Below are 16,854 nucleotides of genomic sequence, written 5' to 3'. Positions count from 1 at the left end.
TAGGGGCTCGAACTCATGAACGATGAGATCATGACCTGAACTGAAGTTGGACACCCAACAACTGAGCCACCTAGGTACCCCAGCTCTATCTGTTCCTTTCTAAATTGGATTACTTTAATTCAGGCAGGGCATTTCATGTAGTGAAAGGGAAATCGCTGCTTTGTAGAGGTGTGGATCCCTGTCTTTCAGCTTCCATTTTCTCTCTGGACAGTCTGTAACTAAAGGTTGCCATATGAACATCTATTGTTATGGCAGGGTTTCTCAACCTCAGCTCTATTGACCTTTGAGGCTGGATAATTCTTTGCTGTGGAAGGCTATTCTCAGCATCCGTGGAGCTCTTGCAGCATCCCTGGTCTCTATTCATTAGATCCCACCTGCATCTTCCCCTCAGATTCACCCATTGCAGCAACCAAAAATGTCTTCAGAAATCGCCACATGTCCTTGGGGAGGCAAAATTACTCCTGACTGAGAACTGCTACACTACAGCATGTGTGCTCATTTAAATGCATGGTGTCTGGGAGATTAGCATCAAAAATGTTCTGTTTTACTCATTTTGCTGGCTGAGACCTCAGGAAGGATATAATTTGTGATCTGATGAAAACCGCTTTCATGGTTTACTGGCCTGCACATTTCAGTACCCAACCTATGGCTCCGTAGTTAATGATAATCTGCATTTTCGAAACATATGCAGAAAGGAACATGACAAGTTCAACTCCATAAGAAAAGCAGATGTCGTGAATGAAAGAAAGCTTATTGGCTAAGACCGTGATCTGTTAGATTTTCCTCTCCAGCCTACCAACTAACCCATTTCACGATTCATTATCATCCACGACACAGGGAAATGTGCGTAAGTTAAAAATGGGAGAACTCTTCCTAGAGAACTAATGATGCTACATACATATAAACAGTTCCTTTTTATTAGTAATAAACACATAGAGACCATTGTAAAAGATGAGGGAGAAGGGCATTTCAACATAGCACTTTATTTGGATTTTTTCTCATAATGGAAACATTATTAGAGAATCATAGAAATGAGATAAGGGAAAATGTGAGGTCATCTTGCTCATTTTCTTCAAGAGCTACACTGTTTTGTGTGCCCCCTCCCAACTCCAGTCCAGAGTCTTATTAAATATCCCCATTTTCATAATATAGGATGCCCCTCATGTTTCCCCCCTGGAGAGTAACTCAACAGATGAGCAGAGGGCATAACTTAGTGGTTTTATAATTTTCAAAAGATTACCTCTTTACTTAGCACTGTGTTGGTTGCATAGAAAATAAAACTTCCAGCAAAGTCTACATCAGACTTTGGCAATCCAGATTTATTAAGCACAACGTGCATCATGTCTTTAATAGCTTTACAGGAGCACCTGGGTGGCATAGTTGGTTAAGTGACTCTTGATTTTGGCTCAAGTCACCATCTCACAGTTGGTGAGTTTGAGCCATGTGTTGGGCTCTGTGCGTATAGCGTGGAGCCTGCTTGGGATTCTTTCTTTCCCTTTCTCTCTGCTCCTCCCTTGCTCCTGTGTGCACGTGCTCATGTGCTCTTTTTCTCTCAAAATAACAAATAAACATTAAAAAATAGCCCTACACAATCATTCAAGTTAATGGAGTATATTTGTGAGCCTTAATGGTTGTTTTTTGCAACTGCTGGATACTCCTGATTCCATACAATGTCCTTATACTTTCTTACATTTACCTACTTTGGAATCAGTGCTTAACTTCCATTTTTCAGGTAACATCCAGGATTTTCTTTAATGGTAAAAATAATAAAAATAATTACCATTAATTGAGTAACTTCTGTGAGCCAGGTATTATTTAAGTTACTGAACATTTAATATTTTATGCAATCTTTGTAATCCTACCAAATATATAGGTCTATTTACACATGAGAGAATGGATGCTGAGAGAGGTTAAGTACTTTGTCCAAAGTCTCACAGCCTCTGAAAGACAGGGTCCTGATCCAATGCACAGGCCAAGTCTGACTATTTAAATAGTCACAGAATGTGAAGTTTTCTCTAAAAATTTGTGTCAGGAAAATGTACTTGCTTGATTCTTTAAAAGAAAGCCCATCTGCAATAGCCCCAGGGCTGCATCTAAGAAAAAAACAAGAGTCAATCACAATGAAACACTCAGGAGCCTGAGGACTGGTGTGGCCCAGGGAACGGACTGGATTGCATTGTTAGATGTGGAGAAAAAGCCCAAGTGCTTTGTATAGTGGCAGAGAATAGACTGGGTCTTTCTTAAGTTACAGAGATTTTAGAGAGGAGGGCTCTTTGTGGAAAATTCCTGAGATAGGGGGAGTGGGGGAAGGGGACTCCATATTTGGTTTCTGTTGCCCTCGCTGTGCACAATTAGGGGAGAGGATAGGACAGCGAGTGGTAGTCTCATGCATAAGTATGGAAAATAGAAGTGTAGCCCATAAAAAGAAGTGGCCACAGCTAAATAAAACAAACCCAAATCCAAAACCTAAACCCCAAGTCCAAACCTCAAACAGGTTATGGGAAAGAATTCTAACCATTGAAAGTGAACAGTCGACACCGGACTTCAGGCTGTGAGCGTTCAGCCTGATTAATTAAGGTCAAGGTGGTGATGGCAATACCAGCTGGGGAGCATTTTGCCGAAAGATAAATTTGTCCCTCTGTATCTCTGCAAGACAGCAGGGAGGTGTGTGTTTGGAGCTAAATTAATTTGATTTACATCATGCCATGGTAACTTCTGTTCTCTCTGCCTGCTGTCAGATGTCTTAGCTGGCTCTTTCCCTCTCCTTCACCCCCACACATTTCATAACACGGAGACAAAGCACGGATTGGCTTGAGGCAGAATTTAGCAATGGAATAACTCTAATTTGATTATTCTGTATCGAGTGCTATTCTCTCCTCTCCCCCCCCCACCCCCCTTTCTTTCTTGAGGGAGAGAAGTTGTAAACTCGAGCCTAAGTGCGATGTATTTTTATGCTGTGCTTAATGGCACAAACCGCTTGACAATCAGAACTTGTTCCTTGTGCAAAACCTGGCCGCTCACCTATCCTCCGTGTTTCTTCAACAATACTAATGCTACAAAATGAAGTTACCACTCAGGACCCCGTTAGCAACGCGCTTTTTCTGGCCGTGTAGCTTTTCCAGTCCGCCAGGCTCCGGAGGCTGGAGCGGAGGGCGCCCCCTCGGGGACCCCCAGAGCTCCGGTTCTGGCCCCGCCGGGCCTCCTGCACCCCTGCGACCCCGCTCGGCCCGCCGCTCCTCACCCCTTCCTGCGGCCGGGCGCGCTCGGCTGGGCAGGCAGGATAAGGTTACGCCGAGGCGTCCGTGGACGGCAGGGAGGGAGGCGGGTCCGAGCCCGCGCCCCGGCCCGCGGGGGAGCTCCCACCGTGGGCGGCTCGCGCCGGCCGGGCCACATCCTCGCTGCCGGCCGCGCGCGGCGCGCGGGCCGCCGAGCGCAGTCCCCGACCCGGCCCGCAGGCCATGGCGCGGGAGAGGCCGCCCGGGAGGGGCTGCGGGGTCCTGCGCCGGTTTGTGCTCGGCGCCGCGCTGCTGCTCGGCCTGCGCCTGTGCGCCGAGCTGCGCCGCGCCGGGCCCCGGGCCCCGGCCCGTAGCGTCCCGCCGGGCCCGGCTCCCGGGCCGCCCGGGCCGCACCTGCCGCCCGCGTCCGGGCCGCCCCGCGGCGCCAGCAGGAGGCAGGTGACCTACGTGCGCAGCGGGCGCCGAGCGCCTCCGGAGGGCGGCGGCAGCGGGACGCCGGAGCCGGGCTGCTGCGCCCAGCGCGGGCGTCCCCGCCGGAAGGTCAGTTGCAAACGGTGCAGTCTTGGGCCCTAGACCCGACTCCCGTCCCCGACCGCGCTCAGAGCCCTCCGCTCGGGCCCGCAGGCCGCCCCACTGGGACCTGCAGAGAAGTCTTCTGCTTCTGCCAGCTCAGCCCTCTCTGGCTGCAGTGGTGGTGTCCTTCAATTCACATGTACGAAGTGGGACTGAACCGGGTCCATTCAGTATTCCACCGAGCGTCCGCCGCGTGCCAGGCGCCCTGCTAGGCGCGCATCCAGCAGTGAGCGACCAAGTCCTGCTCCCAAGAAGCTTACATTCTAATGAGGAGAGGCCACGAGTGATGGGCAGGGAAAGGAAAAGAAAGGTGTTGGGGTTTTATTTATACTCTGTGCTTCCCTTGGTTTTCTCCTTGAGGCCCGGACAAAGCGGGGTGGGTATCTACCGTGAGTGGCTTTTCCACTCCACCTTCATCGCGGCGATGGAGATCCACTCTCCAGCCGAATTTCCCTTGGGTTCCGCCGCTGACGTTGGCAGGGTGGCTGGCACCGGGGGCGAGAAACCGGCCCGCCCGCGCCTCTTGATGGGAAATTAATTGGCACCTCGAGGACTCAGGTGATAACCTGGGTTTGTCTTCCAGCACTCGACAGCGTGGCTCTTCCTACCGCATTAACTTCCTGGCTCACACCTCAGTGAGTGGTTCAAGTTTAACCTCAGAGTGTTAAGCCTCTGGCCTTCTTCCCTCCTTTTGGAGCTCAGTAATTTACTAGGTACTTGAGGATGAAAAGATTAAGGACGGCAGGTACAAGCTTGCCTGGGCCTCCCACCCATCAAGCCGAACACAGCCTCTAGGGCAACTTCCATCTGTTGCCTGGCTCACCCTCTTTTCTTTGAAACATCCCCTGTCCCCCACTCCGTGCCTTTTGGGGAGGGGGGAAATTCTTCCTTTGAAATCTGCTGCTTTCTGTAGCTTCTTAGGCTAACCTACTTTTCAGGATCACGCCCTTGCCTTTCTTCCCCCCAAGCCTTGCCTCTGCTGGGCCGTACCCCTGATGAACGTGCCTGGCCGTCAGTGTTATCTTCCTGTATAAACTCGGATACTTTTTTCTATCCGAGTGAAACTTCACTTAGCAAGTCTTTTTTTTTTTTTTTTCCTTTTTTAAAGTTTATTTATTTGTTTTGAGAGAGGGAGGGGGGAGAGAGTGGGAGGGAGGGAATCCCAAGCAGGGATTTGCACTGTCAGTACAGAGCCTGACGTGGGGCTGGTCCCAGGAACGGTGAGATCACGACCTGAGCGGAAACCAAGAGTCAGATGCTCAACGCACCGAGCCACTCAGGTGCCCCCCAAGGGAAGTCTTAATTTGCTCTTCCGCTCCCTTCTTCATGCTCCTAATGCACTTTCCATGACACCATGTTATGTCTCCGGCACATGTCTGCCGAAGGCTTAACAGGTTCCAGATGCTGTATCAAAGTGAGTTCAAAGTCTAGTGAGGGAGGCATTCGGCTTGGGCCTCCAGTAATGTAACTAAAGCTGTGAATAAGGTCTTGAACTCGAGCTGAGGCGTCAAAAAAGGCTAACCACGAGGGGACATTTGACCTAAGACTTGATTTGTCTTAAAGGTTCAGGTTCTTTTGTTTCTCTCGATGTCCTCGGATGTCCCTTCATGCCGGCCCTGAAGTTTTCCTCTCACATCCGCCCTCAGCCTGTGTTGTTTCTGTTGTCACCTGTCCAAGAATCACTCTTAAATCTTGGTCTCCGCCTCAGACAACAGTATCTGTAGCTGGAGGCTGTCCTGCACATGGACAGGGTTGGAATGCACAGACTCTCAGGGTCGCCGGAGGTGAAGTTCACATCATCCCCTTCAGGAGTCTGCCGCAATGATGCAGGCTGAGGATGGTGGTGGCTTCTATAGGCTGGTGGAAGCTGAGGTGTGCCTCGTGGTCTGATCCTGCATGTGTTTTGAAGAAGAAGGAGGGAGGAGAAGTTTCTTTGTTCAGCTTTTGGCTTTGGGGGGAGTGGACAGAAATCAGGAGGTTGGATTTAAGCATGTTGAGTCTGAGATAACCTTTAGACATCCAGGAGGAAATGTCAAACAGGCAGTTGGACGTATTCGTCGAGAGTTGGAGGAAGTATCCAAGCTGAAGACAGAGATGGGAGTCATCAGTCTACCAGGGGGACTAAAGCCATGAGACTGTACCAGATCAACGAGGGAGTGGGGGTGCCTAGCAGAAATAAGCCATCTGGGTCTGAGCCCTGGCCCCCGGTTTTATTAAAATTAAGTTAATGAAAAAAAAAAAAAAACAGAAGGAAATGTGTGCATAGAGTCTGGTATTTATAAGCACTCCATAATGGTAGCTTTACTAGTCACGTATCTGTCCTGGGTCTTTAGCCTCAGCTATTCCCCAAGTGTAATGTGTTGTAACCTAGTTCCATTCCTTTGGCTAATGCAGATTCTCTTCCTGGCAAGGCTACTGTCGCCCCTTCCTATGATTCACACCCTTTCCATTCTTGAACGCTCAGGTCAAGTGTCATCACCTGGAAACCTTCCCATATCAATCCTGCTTCCATGCTGATCTGTCCCCCAGCTGGGGATGATGACAGAAATACATCCCGATTTGTCATTTGCATGGTAATCTGTTTCAGATTGACTGTTTTGTCCCACAGTTGTGCTTGATGGAAAGAATTGTATTTCCCCAAATGGCCCCTCTGTAGAGGTTCCTCCTGAGATACCGATATGTAAAAAATATGAGAATCTTACTATTTCAACCTGTAATGTGTAGCTCTAAATGACTTTGGTTAAAACTGTGTAAGAAAGGACTGAGCTTACTGCTCTGTTTAAAGTATTGTTGAATTTTTTAGCCTCCTAAGGAAGACTCTTCTCTGGATTTCCTTTTTCCCAGCTCTCTGTTTATTTATTCACTATCCTTCAAGATATACATTCTAACTTCCTCGCATTCCTAGCTAGTGGGAATCTTGAATGTGTTTCATTTTCCTTTTTTTTTTTTTTTCTTCCAAGGGAATTAAAATGTTCCTCAAAACTGGAAAGACCAGTTATCCAATCTGTTCGCCCACTTTTGGGAACAGAGTTTGCTCTCTCTTATCACTGGGGGAACAAATCTTACTCCTTTCTAGTCTCCTGTCCAGATGTGCGATATAGGCTGAATGCGCCGTTAAATATTAAATAATGGACATAGTTAAAGTTTGGAAGTTATGTGTTAAAAACCTTGGATCTCATTTAAATTTTATATGTTGAGAATAATGGTAAACAATGTTATTTAGGTTCTTGGTTACTTTGTGGAAGGCACCTGCCAGATTGGTGAAGGAGAAAAAGTTCCATTCTATTTTGAGGATAGCTTTTTGGGTGGATGAAACCTGCGTGGAATAATTGGGTTGCCGGCGGTTTCTTGTCAACATGTTTCCTCTGCAGGTGTTAGAGGCACAAAAATTTAGCAATTATATTGCCACTTTAATCATAGCTCATGCTTCTCTTAAAGAAAATAATCTGGGGGCGCCTGGGTGGCTTAGTCGATTAAGCATCCGACTTTCACTTATGTCATGATCTCGCTGTTCGTGGGTTCGGGCCCCGCGTCGGGCTCTGTGCTGACTGCCAGCTCAGAGCCTGGAGCCTGTTTCAGTCTGTGACTCCCTCTCTCTCTGACCCTCCCCTGCCTGTTTCAGTCTGTGACTCCCTCTCTCTCTGACCCTCCCCTGCTCACGCTGTCTCTCTCTCTCCTAGAAATAAATAAAACATTAAAAAAAAAGAAAATAATCTGTTATAAAAAAGAAAAGTGAAGTGCAATCCTCATATAATTCTTTGCTTCTTTCCTCCTCCCCTTCTTTCACCGAGTCTTAAAAGAAACTAGCCCTAAATATTACATCCTCTTTCACATCAGAGGTCGTAACCTTAGTGCACTGTGAAATGGGGGCAAATGATACATGATGGATAAATACTGCCTTTTTTGGATTAGGATGAGCCTAGAACTCATGCCTTTTGGTATATACAGAAGCTTTCCATCAGAGCTCTTAGGCTCTAGAATCTACATACTATATGTGCATAAAGATATCACTGTAATTCTTTTCCTTCCCCCCCACCTTGCTGTGTTTCTTTCTGGGTTTTCTGTCTTCGACATACACTGTGATAACATGGGTGAAGCTCTTTGTGGGGGCATTTGTTGAGGACTAAGATATGGCCTCCATGATTTATGCTGCTTTACCCAGTCTTGGGTAGATGTTTCTCTTACAGGTTAGCAATCCGCCTAAAAGGCAGCATCGCAGTGCGTGGCTCTTTTGCACAGGAGAAGCACTCACACAGGAGCCAAGCTTCCTGAAGAAATTTCTTCTCTCTTATCAGAGCTATTTTACTTGACATTTAATATGTTGGAGAGAAAAGTGGCTTCTGAGTCACAGAGGCAGGGAACCAGCAATGTGCTGGTTTGGTTTGTTAGTTACAAATCCTTTGGAACAATGTGTCAGAAGAGAAAAAAAAAGCTGTTTCCTTTTCTGAAAAACCATATGGAAAAATTTAGCCTTTCTTCCTCATGTCTCATCATCTTAGTTTTCTAATTCTGTGATTTTCATCAGGAAGGAAGAGGAAGATGCATAGTAGACTCCCTGATATACCCAACTGCCTTCAAAGTCCTTACTCTTTACAGTACACTTGAAGGTAGGTTTGAATGGCTCGTAAAATATGGCCCAGCAGTAGTTTCCAGCTGCTTAGATTTTTGCTGTGTACCTACACTCTCGTCCTTCAGGGAACACCATTAATCAGTCCTCTCACACTGTCCTCAGGAGGCAAAGCATTTTCATTTTAAACAAAGTCATTGAGGGTAATTGAATGAGCTCCAGCAATATGTGGGTGTGAAATAGCAGTTGCTTGGTTTCACAGAGAAAAGCAGGTTTTGATTAAAACTTGGATGTGCCTTAGATGGAGAATAGACCTCCGCACCACTTCTGAACCCCCGCAGTTCCTCAGAGAGCATTCTGCGGGCAAAGGAGCTGGGAATGGAGGCTCCACTGTTTGTCAGCAAGTGATGGTGATGTTAGGTGTTCCCGTGCAGTTCGTCCAGTCCATTTTCCAAGGAACAGGAAATCCCGTCCGTTTTCTCGAGTTAGATTTCCCTTGTAGTCTGCAAAGAGAACCAGAGTTGTGTGGTTAAACTGGAGACTGTCAAGGGTGGTGGGCATTTGAGTTTTTCCATCTGCGCTATGACACCTTTGGAGCACTTGTGCTCTTTATTCTGTGATTCATAGAAAGTAACGGGAGCCTGCTTCATTTACCACGCCACACCCACAGAAGCAGGAAATCTACCAGCATCGATAAGCTTCTTTTAAAAGCAGCCCTTGGGTTCTCTAGAGACCTCATACGGGTCCCCTTAATGGCCTGGGGAGTTTTTGGCTAAGAGAGGGCGGGAGGACTTGGTATACAAGAACGTTTTTATGCTGTCAAATGAGTGAGACAAAATTTAGTTGTCTGAACCTCATGGTCTAAGACCACAGGTATTTAACCTAATAACAAGCTGGGTTGTTGGTGAATGGCTCAGGAGGTAGATCTGGCCCACGAAGACTTTTGTTTGAACCATACAGTGTTTTAAGCATTTTGAATATAATATCATTAGATGGGGCATACAGTGTCCAGTGCAGCCCAGCTCAGCATTCTCTCCATTTGCATTACCTGCCTGATCTCTGAAGGCATTTGAAGTTGCAACCTCTTAGCCAGATGTCAGAACTAATCATTGTTTTTCCTAAAAAAGTGACAAGCAATGTTAATGCTGCTAAGCTCGATGGCCACATGCACAGAAAAACTAGATACACAGAAGCCAAAGGTCCTTTTTAGTCATTCCTAGTCAAGAAAGATGAGTTACCTAAGGCTAGAGTAGGGTAATGGGGAGAATAAGATTGTAGAGCAGTATACTTAGTTAATGTAATATTCTTTTGGTTATAAACAAGAGAGGAAGGACTCTGACCCAGCTTAAGCAAAAAATGCCAAAAAAAATTAAAGACATGTATTGGGAAAACTTGAGAATTTCTCACTGAATTGGAGGAAGAGTTAAGTGACCACTGAAGTGCCGGGGGAAGGAGCAGGCCTGCCCAGGAAATCCCAGCTCCCCTTGACCTTCTCCCTAAAGTGTTACTGTAACAAGGCTGGCCTCCCTCATCTCCAGCTTGCTATCTTAGATATTCACTTTAGATCAGCCAGCTCTAGCCACAAGCCATAAATGTAGCCCAGGAGCCCCCTCCCTGTCCCAGAAGCCATTCTTAGAGAAAGAGGAAACCTTCCCGAAGTTACCCCAACAAGTCAAGTCCTTAGCATTCCTTAACTATTTAGTATAATTATTGTACAGTTTTACCCTTACGGTTTTGTTTTTCTCATATTCTATTATTTTAACTAATCCAGTTCAGGGACCTTGAACCTCAGCACCCAGACTTAGAATTTAGTTTTTTTGTTTGTTTGTCTTGGTTTGTTTTGTTTTTAATAAGCCTCGCATCTGTGCCTTTGTGTGTATGTATTTCTTTATTGGTTAACTATTTCTCTGTCCAGATATATTCTTATAGATAACCTTTTTTAAAATGTTTATTCATTTTTGAGAGAGAGACAGAGCACGAGCAGGAGAGGGGCAGAGAGTAAGGAAAACATAGAATCTGTAGCAGGCTCCGGGCTCTGAGCGGTCAGCACAGAGCCTGACATGGGGCTTGAACTGGTGAATCGCGAGATCATGATCTGAGCCAAAGTCAGATGCTTAACCAACTGAGCCACCCAGGTGCCCCAGATAACCTTATTTCCATGTAGCATTTGGCAGTAAGTTGGCACCTTCTGCATACTACTCATTTAAAAAAAAATTCATTTGGGTATATGCACATAAGATCTTCACAGATGCAACATTTTTCCTTTTATTTTTTTAAGTAAAAAGTATTTGTGGGGACTTTTAGTAGAGAAAGTAAGTATAATCAGTATGTAGGCCGTTATTCCAATTACGGTTCTCAAACCAAAGTTAGAGTCTTATGTTTTTTGTTTCATTTTTTTTCTGTCAATGCAGAGAGTTGCTTTGTAAAAAAAAAAAAATCTGAAAAATTCATCAGAGCATCTCAATATTTAGATCCCTGTTTGCAACTGGCTAATCTGAATCTCTTTAATGTATGAGTGCTTCTGTATTAGGAATCTATTGGTTGCAATTGACAGAAGCCAAATGAAACTAGTAAAAGCAGGGATTCGTTGGAAGGGTACTTGGGTAGAATTGAGGGAGTAGTAAACCAGAGAGGCTCTGAGAACTTGACTATGGACTGAAATGATCACTGAAGACTTTAGTTATGTCTATTACTTGTTACCCCACGTGTAGTTGGTATTTATCATTCTTTTTGACCACACCTTTGAATTTCCCTCATGTAGAATTCTCCACCTTTCTAAGAAAAAAAAAAAACCCAAAAAATAGTTTTCCCATTTTTCCTTGCACCTAGAGTGCATTCATGCGACTGAGGCCTCAGCATTCAGATATACTTGCATGAGAATTTGGTTGTATCTTAGAGATTCAAAGAAGCAAGCAGCATGAGGACCACTGAGTGGCATAGTGGCTGAGTGGAGGCATCTGGTATCCAGGGTGGTGAAATGAACCATGCAGTCTGTGCCCAGCAGTGGGGCAGTATAGTCTACATTGGCAAGTAGGGTGGCGTTCTGCCCTTGAGATTCTGCAAGCTAATAAATATTTAATCAATTCCTTTTCTACTTAACTAGCCAGAGTGGTTTCTATTGTTTACTACTAAGAACGTTGACAGATCAATAAATTAGAACTGGCAGTTTGGAAGGTTACAACTGTAATTTTCTCTCTCCCATTCTGCTTGGTCTATTTAATTCAGATTTTAGAACATGATGATTGGGGTCCAAGTGAACTACGGGCCGAGGGATCTTTCCCTGACAAGATAATAACATTTAGCTTCAGACACTAAATTACACAGATCTGCTAACTTATCCCAAGAGACACCAAGCCTTTTTTCATGGCACCACGTGTCCAGGGTGTCGGGTAGGAAGGGGCAGGTTTACTCCGCGATCACAAACAACTTTCAGATCTCGAGGCTCACACCAACAAAAGTTTATTTCTTGCTCATGCTGTGTATCTGCCGGTTTGGCTGGGTTGGGGTGACTCTCAGTATGTTGTCGTCCTCTCTCTGGACCCCAGGCTGGCGGCGCGGTCACCATCTGGAGACTTGCCTGGCACCTTGGCAGAGGGGTGAGTGCTCTGGAGGGCCTTGTATGGCATTATTAAATGTTCTGGCCCGATGCCACCCCAGCATTTCTGCTTGCAAACCCGTGGCCGGATACCCGGTCTGGGAGGACAAGGGCCCGCCCTATGCTCGGGAATCAGAGCGCTGGAGATGTTCGTTGAACCGCACTTCCAGCCACCACCGTACGGTAACCCTTCGATCATCCGTATCTAAACGGGCACCGTCTGGGTCATGTTTCTCGTTTGCCGTTTTGAACGCCTCGCTGAATATGCACATTTGACAGCATTGAATAAAGCATGTGAAGCTCTTTTCAGGAGGCCTGGATCTAAAATGAAGCAGACATCTGAATTTAGCAGAAGAGGGAAATAAAACAAGACTCCATTTACATCTTATAAACACTGCTGTGGTGTGTCCTGGAGTTTGTTAGATACAATCCTTCTCGTTGACATTGTTTATGTTAGATTCCTTGCCCAACGTAGTGATGGGATGATGGGCTGCGGTTCTTTCTTTCTTTTTTTTTTTTTCCTGGGGAAAGGAAAGCAAGTTTTGAATAAATGAAGCCGTGCATATAAATGAGCTGAAGGCCTCTGGGGAGATGACTCAAACTCCCGTGTTTAAATCCATCTTCATGGCGATCATTTACTTCTAGTTGGAGGAAGTTGAAAGGTTTCCAAACCTCTTTTCAGGATCTGGCCCCAAATCAGAGGCAATACGCATGTTATACAGTGTTTGCTATTGTGCACAACGTGATAGCCAGGGTTTTCAGTTTGTTTTTCTATCTACTTTGAGTGGAGTACAACAAATCACTTACCAATCCGAATTCACAAAGTGCTAATTGAGCACAGTGATTAGATCACTGTGGAAGGAGGCCTTGTGTTTCAGCAATTTGGGGGGGTAGAATACGGGGAAGCCAGTGAAGGTAACACATGAGGTCCTTGGAGACCTATTTATGTGGATTTGCACTTGTCATGAAAATACATGATCATAATGCAGCCTCATCTGTGACAAGGGTTCCTATTTTTATACTTGAAGTGGGATGTTTAAGTTCTGCTCCCCTACTCACTGGATGTGGCATACCTGGTCTAGTCTTTAGTTTTCTCCTCTGTGAAAAGTAGTAGTGCTTAATCCACAGGGTGGTTGTGAAGATGAAACACGAGCATGTAGGTGGAGACACCTAGCCTGTGAGAATAGCTCTGTAAATGAAGATGGTATCTGTTCAACTTTGTGTTTCTCCTGGGAAGCAGCCCCTTTGGCATCAGAAGTGTATAGACAGCTGTGTCTGTGGGGTACAAAGCCCAATATTCATTGGGATATCTAATATTTTTTCTTTTTGAAATTTTTAATTTAATTTGCATTAAGTTTTAATTTAAATTCCAGTATTGTTAACGTACAGTGTTACACTAGTTTCAAGTGTACAATACAGTGATTCAACAATTCTGTACATTACTCAGCGCTCATCGTGACAAGTGCGGTCCTTCATCCCCATCACCTGTTTCACTCATCCTTCCTCCTTCCTGCCCTCTGGTACCCATCAGTTTGTTCTCTATAGTTAAGAGTCTGTTTCTTGGTTTGTTTGTCTTTTTTTCCCCTTTGCTCCTTTGTTTTGTTTCTTAAATTCCTCATATGAGTGAAATCATATGGTGTTTGTCTTTCTCTGACTTATTTTGCTTAGCATTATACTCTCTAGCTCCACCCATGTTGTGGAAAACGGCAAAATTTCATTCTTTTCTATGGCGAAATGCTATTGCATTGTGTATATATACCACATCTTCTTTATCCATTTATCTAGCAATGGACACTTCAGCTCCTTCTATAACCCGGTTGTTGTAAATAACACTGCAATAGACATAGGGGTGCATGCATCCCTTTGAATTAGTGTTTTTGTATTCTTTGGGTAAATACTCAGTAGTGTGATTACTAGATCAGGTGGTAGTTCTATTTCTAACTTTTTGAGGAACCTCCATACTGTTTTCCACAGTGGCTGCGCCAGTTTGCATTCCCACCAACAATGTTCAAAGGTTCCTTTTTCTCTACATCCTCACCAACATGTGTTGTTTCTTGTGTTTTTGACTTTAGCCATTCTGACAGGTGTGAGGTGATATCTCATTGCGGTTTTGGTTTGTATTTCCCTGATGATAAGTGAGGGAATCTTTCTATGTGTCTATTGGCCATCTGTATGTCTTTGGAGAAATGTCTGTTCATGTCTTCTACCCATTTTTTATTTGGATTATTTGGGTTTTTTTGGGGTGTTGTGTTGTATCAATTCTTTATATATTTGGATACTAACCCTTTATTGGATAGGTCATTTGCAAATATTTCCCCCCATTCAGTAGGCTGTCTTTTTGTTTTGTCAATTATTTCCTTTGCTCTACAGAAGCTTTTTATTTCGATGTAGTCCCAATAGTTTATTTTGCTTTTGTCTCCTTTGCCTAAGGAGACATTTCTAGAAAAATGTTGCTACAGCCAGTGCCAGAGGAAATTGCTGCCTGTGCTCTCTTTTAGGATTTTAATGGTTTCAGGTCTCACATTTAGGTCTTTGATCCATTTTGAATTTATTTTTGTATATGGTGTAAGAAAGAGTTTCAGTTTCATAATTTTGCATGTAGCTGTCCAGTTTCCCCAAGATCATTTGTTGAAGAGATTGTCCTTTTCCCATTGTATATTCTTTCCTGCTTTGTGAAAGACTAATTGACCATATAATTGTGGCTTTATTTCTGGGTTTTCTTCTCTGTTTCATTGATCCATGTCTTGTTTTCGTGTCTGTACCATACTGTTTTTGATTACCACAGCTTTGTAATATAACTTGAAGACTGAGATTGTGATACTTCCAGGTGTCTGATTTGGGGAAGCATTTTTATTATATGTTAATGAAGGAGAATAAATTAATTAGAATGAGCATCTGTGTGTGTGTGTGTGGGGCAGGTTAGAGGGGTTACATGCAGGGAGCAAAGCTTTGTGACAACTCCAGAAGCCAGAAAACTGAGCTCCAGGCCTGTGTGTGTGTGTGTGTGTGTGTACCTGTGTACACAAGGTGAGGTGAGGAAGCAGGGAAGGTGTAGTTCAAAGGAGTCTAGTGGAGTAATCATGGGTTAAAGAGCTGATTTACTAAGTTATTTTTCTGGTCCTGCCCTTTACATTTTAATCAATTAACTGCATAGTATTATACTTGGTATTTTATATACATTTAAAAGATAAACTCAATTTAACCAACACAATAAACAAAATTTAAGTATTGGCCTTGGTAGCGAGGGGAAGATAAGGCCTTTGAGAAGTTTACGATGTAAGAGTGGGGTGGGGGATCCTGTGCTAGAGGAGTTGCATGTGTTCTTTAATTTTCAGAAGTAACTGATGAGGTGGTAATGATCCGCATTTTGCAGATGAGGAAGCTAAAGCTCAGAGACACCAGTTTGGGTAAAACAGAGCTATATGGGATGAAAAGAAGGTTTAAACTCAAAACCCATGACTTTTTCCATGTGCTTGCTGAGATAGTAGCTAACAACCAATTCTCACATAAGGTAGATTACTTATAAGATAAAAATTAAAATAAAATTATGGGGCGCCTGGGTGGCTCAGTCAGTTAAGTGTCTGACTTCAACTCAGGTCATGATCTCATGGTCTGTGAGTTCGAGCCCCACATTGGGCTTTGTGCTGGCAGCTCAGAGCCTGGAGCCTACCTTGGATTCTGTGTCTCCCTCTCTTGCTCTCTCTCTCTACCCCTGCCCCACTTATGCTCTGTCTCTGTCTCTCAAAAATGAATAAATGTTAAAAACAAATTAATTAATTAATTAAATTAAATTAAATTAAATTAAAAGACAACTCATAGACTGGGAGAGGATATTGAATTTGTATCACCAATAGAAGATTAATGTCCAAAATTTAAAAATAGTAAACAAAAAAAGAAACCCCCCCCATACACATAATAAAAAAGAGATAGACAACTGAACAGAAAAACAAGCAGGGGATTACACACATAAACATATACATATATACATATATATACACACACATATATGTGCATATATACATATATATGAGAGCAATATGAGTGTACAGAGAGATGATCAATAAACTGTGGAAGCAGATCAAAACACAGTGGGAGTCTAGTTTACCCCCATTACATTGGGAAAAAATGCAAGATGTCTGAAAAACAAGATTGATAAGGTTGAGCAAAAGGAACTCCTTACTAAATGACTTTATCCAGGTAGTTCCCCACCCACAAGTTCTTTTGTAATGTCTTCTTACTTTCCCCATAGCACCCCTACTCAATGACATTTTTTCTTTCTTTTATTATTTTTTTGAGATTAAAAAAAATTTTAAGTATTCTCCATACCCAACTTGGGGCTCGAACTCACAACCCTGAGATGAAGAGTTGCACGATCCACTGACTAGCCAGCCACCTGTCCCCCTTTCTTTTATTCTTGTTTTCAGTCTTATCCCCTGTGAAGGTCAGGTGCTCATCTGTCCTGCTCACCACTGCATCCCCTGTGACTATGATAGTACCAGCAGATAGTAGGTACTCAGGAAAATCAGTTGAAAAAAATGGTTATTTCAGTCATTGCAGTGTTAGACCTGTGTGTTTGAGGAACATCTGAATCTTTTGAGAGCTACTCCAGAGTCACTTAGAGGTGTTTAATTTCTGAATCAAGGTATTACACTACAGACTCTTGGAACAGAGCACTCAACATTGATTTTGCTTCAGACATTGGTGACTATAGAACAGAAGTCACAAACCATATCTGGCCTGCACCTGTTTTGGTATGGCCCACGAAGTAAGAACATTTGCAACTGATTTGATGAGTGGAAGCATTAACTTTGTGGGTTAAAATTTTTTTTAATGTTTTTATTTTTGAGAGAGAGAGAGGCAAAGCCTGATCTGGGGAGGGGCAG

The 16,854-nt window shown here is 44.1% G+C and overlaps 1 protein-coding gene across 1 annotated transcript in view; it reads left to right on the top strand.

The window, feature by feature from the left end:
- Positions 1-3,458: 3,458 nt before the first annotated feature.
- Positions 3,459-16,854, top strand: part of LOC120226025 (methyltransferase-like protein 24) — a gene marked incomplete at its 3' end in the record, with an annotated part of 39,493 nt that continues 26,097 nt past the window's right edge. Inside the window, exon 1 of the mRNA XM_039224219.1 lies at positions 3,459-3,776. Coding sequence (XP_039080150.1) covers positions 3,459-3,776 — 318 coding nt within the window. The remainder of the gene's footprint in view (positions 3,777-16,854) is intronic.

This window comes from Hyaena hyaena, unplaced genomic scaffold (genome assembly GCF_003009895.1).
Source record: "Hyaena hyaena isolate Hyena2069 unplaced genomic scaffold, ASM300989v1 scaffold_1563, whole genome shotgun sequence".
NCBI classification, from domain to species: domain Eukaryota; kingdom Metazoa; phylum Chordata; class Mammalia; order Carnivora; family Hyaenidae; genus Hyaena; species Hyaena hyaena.
This window is presented reverse-complemented; position numbering and strand designations above follow the sequence as displayed.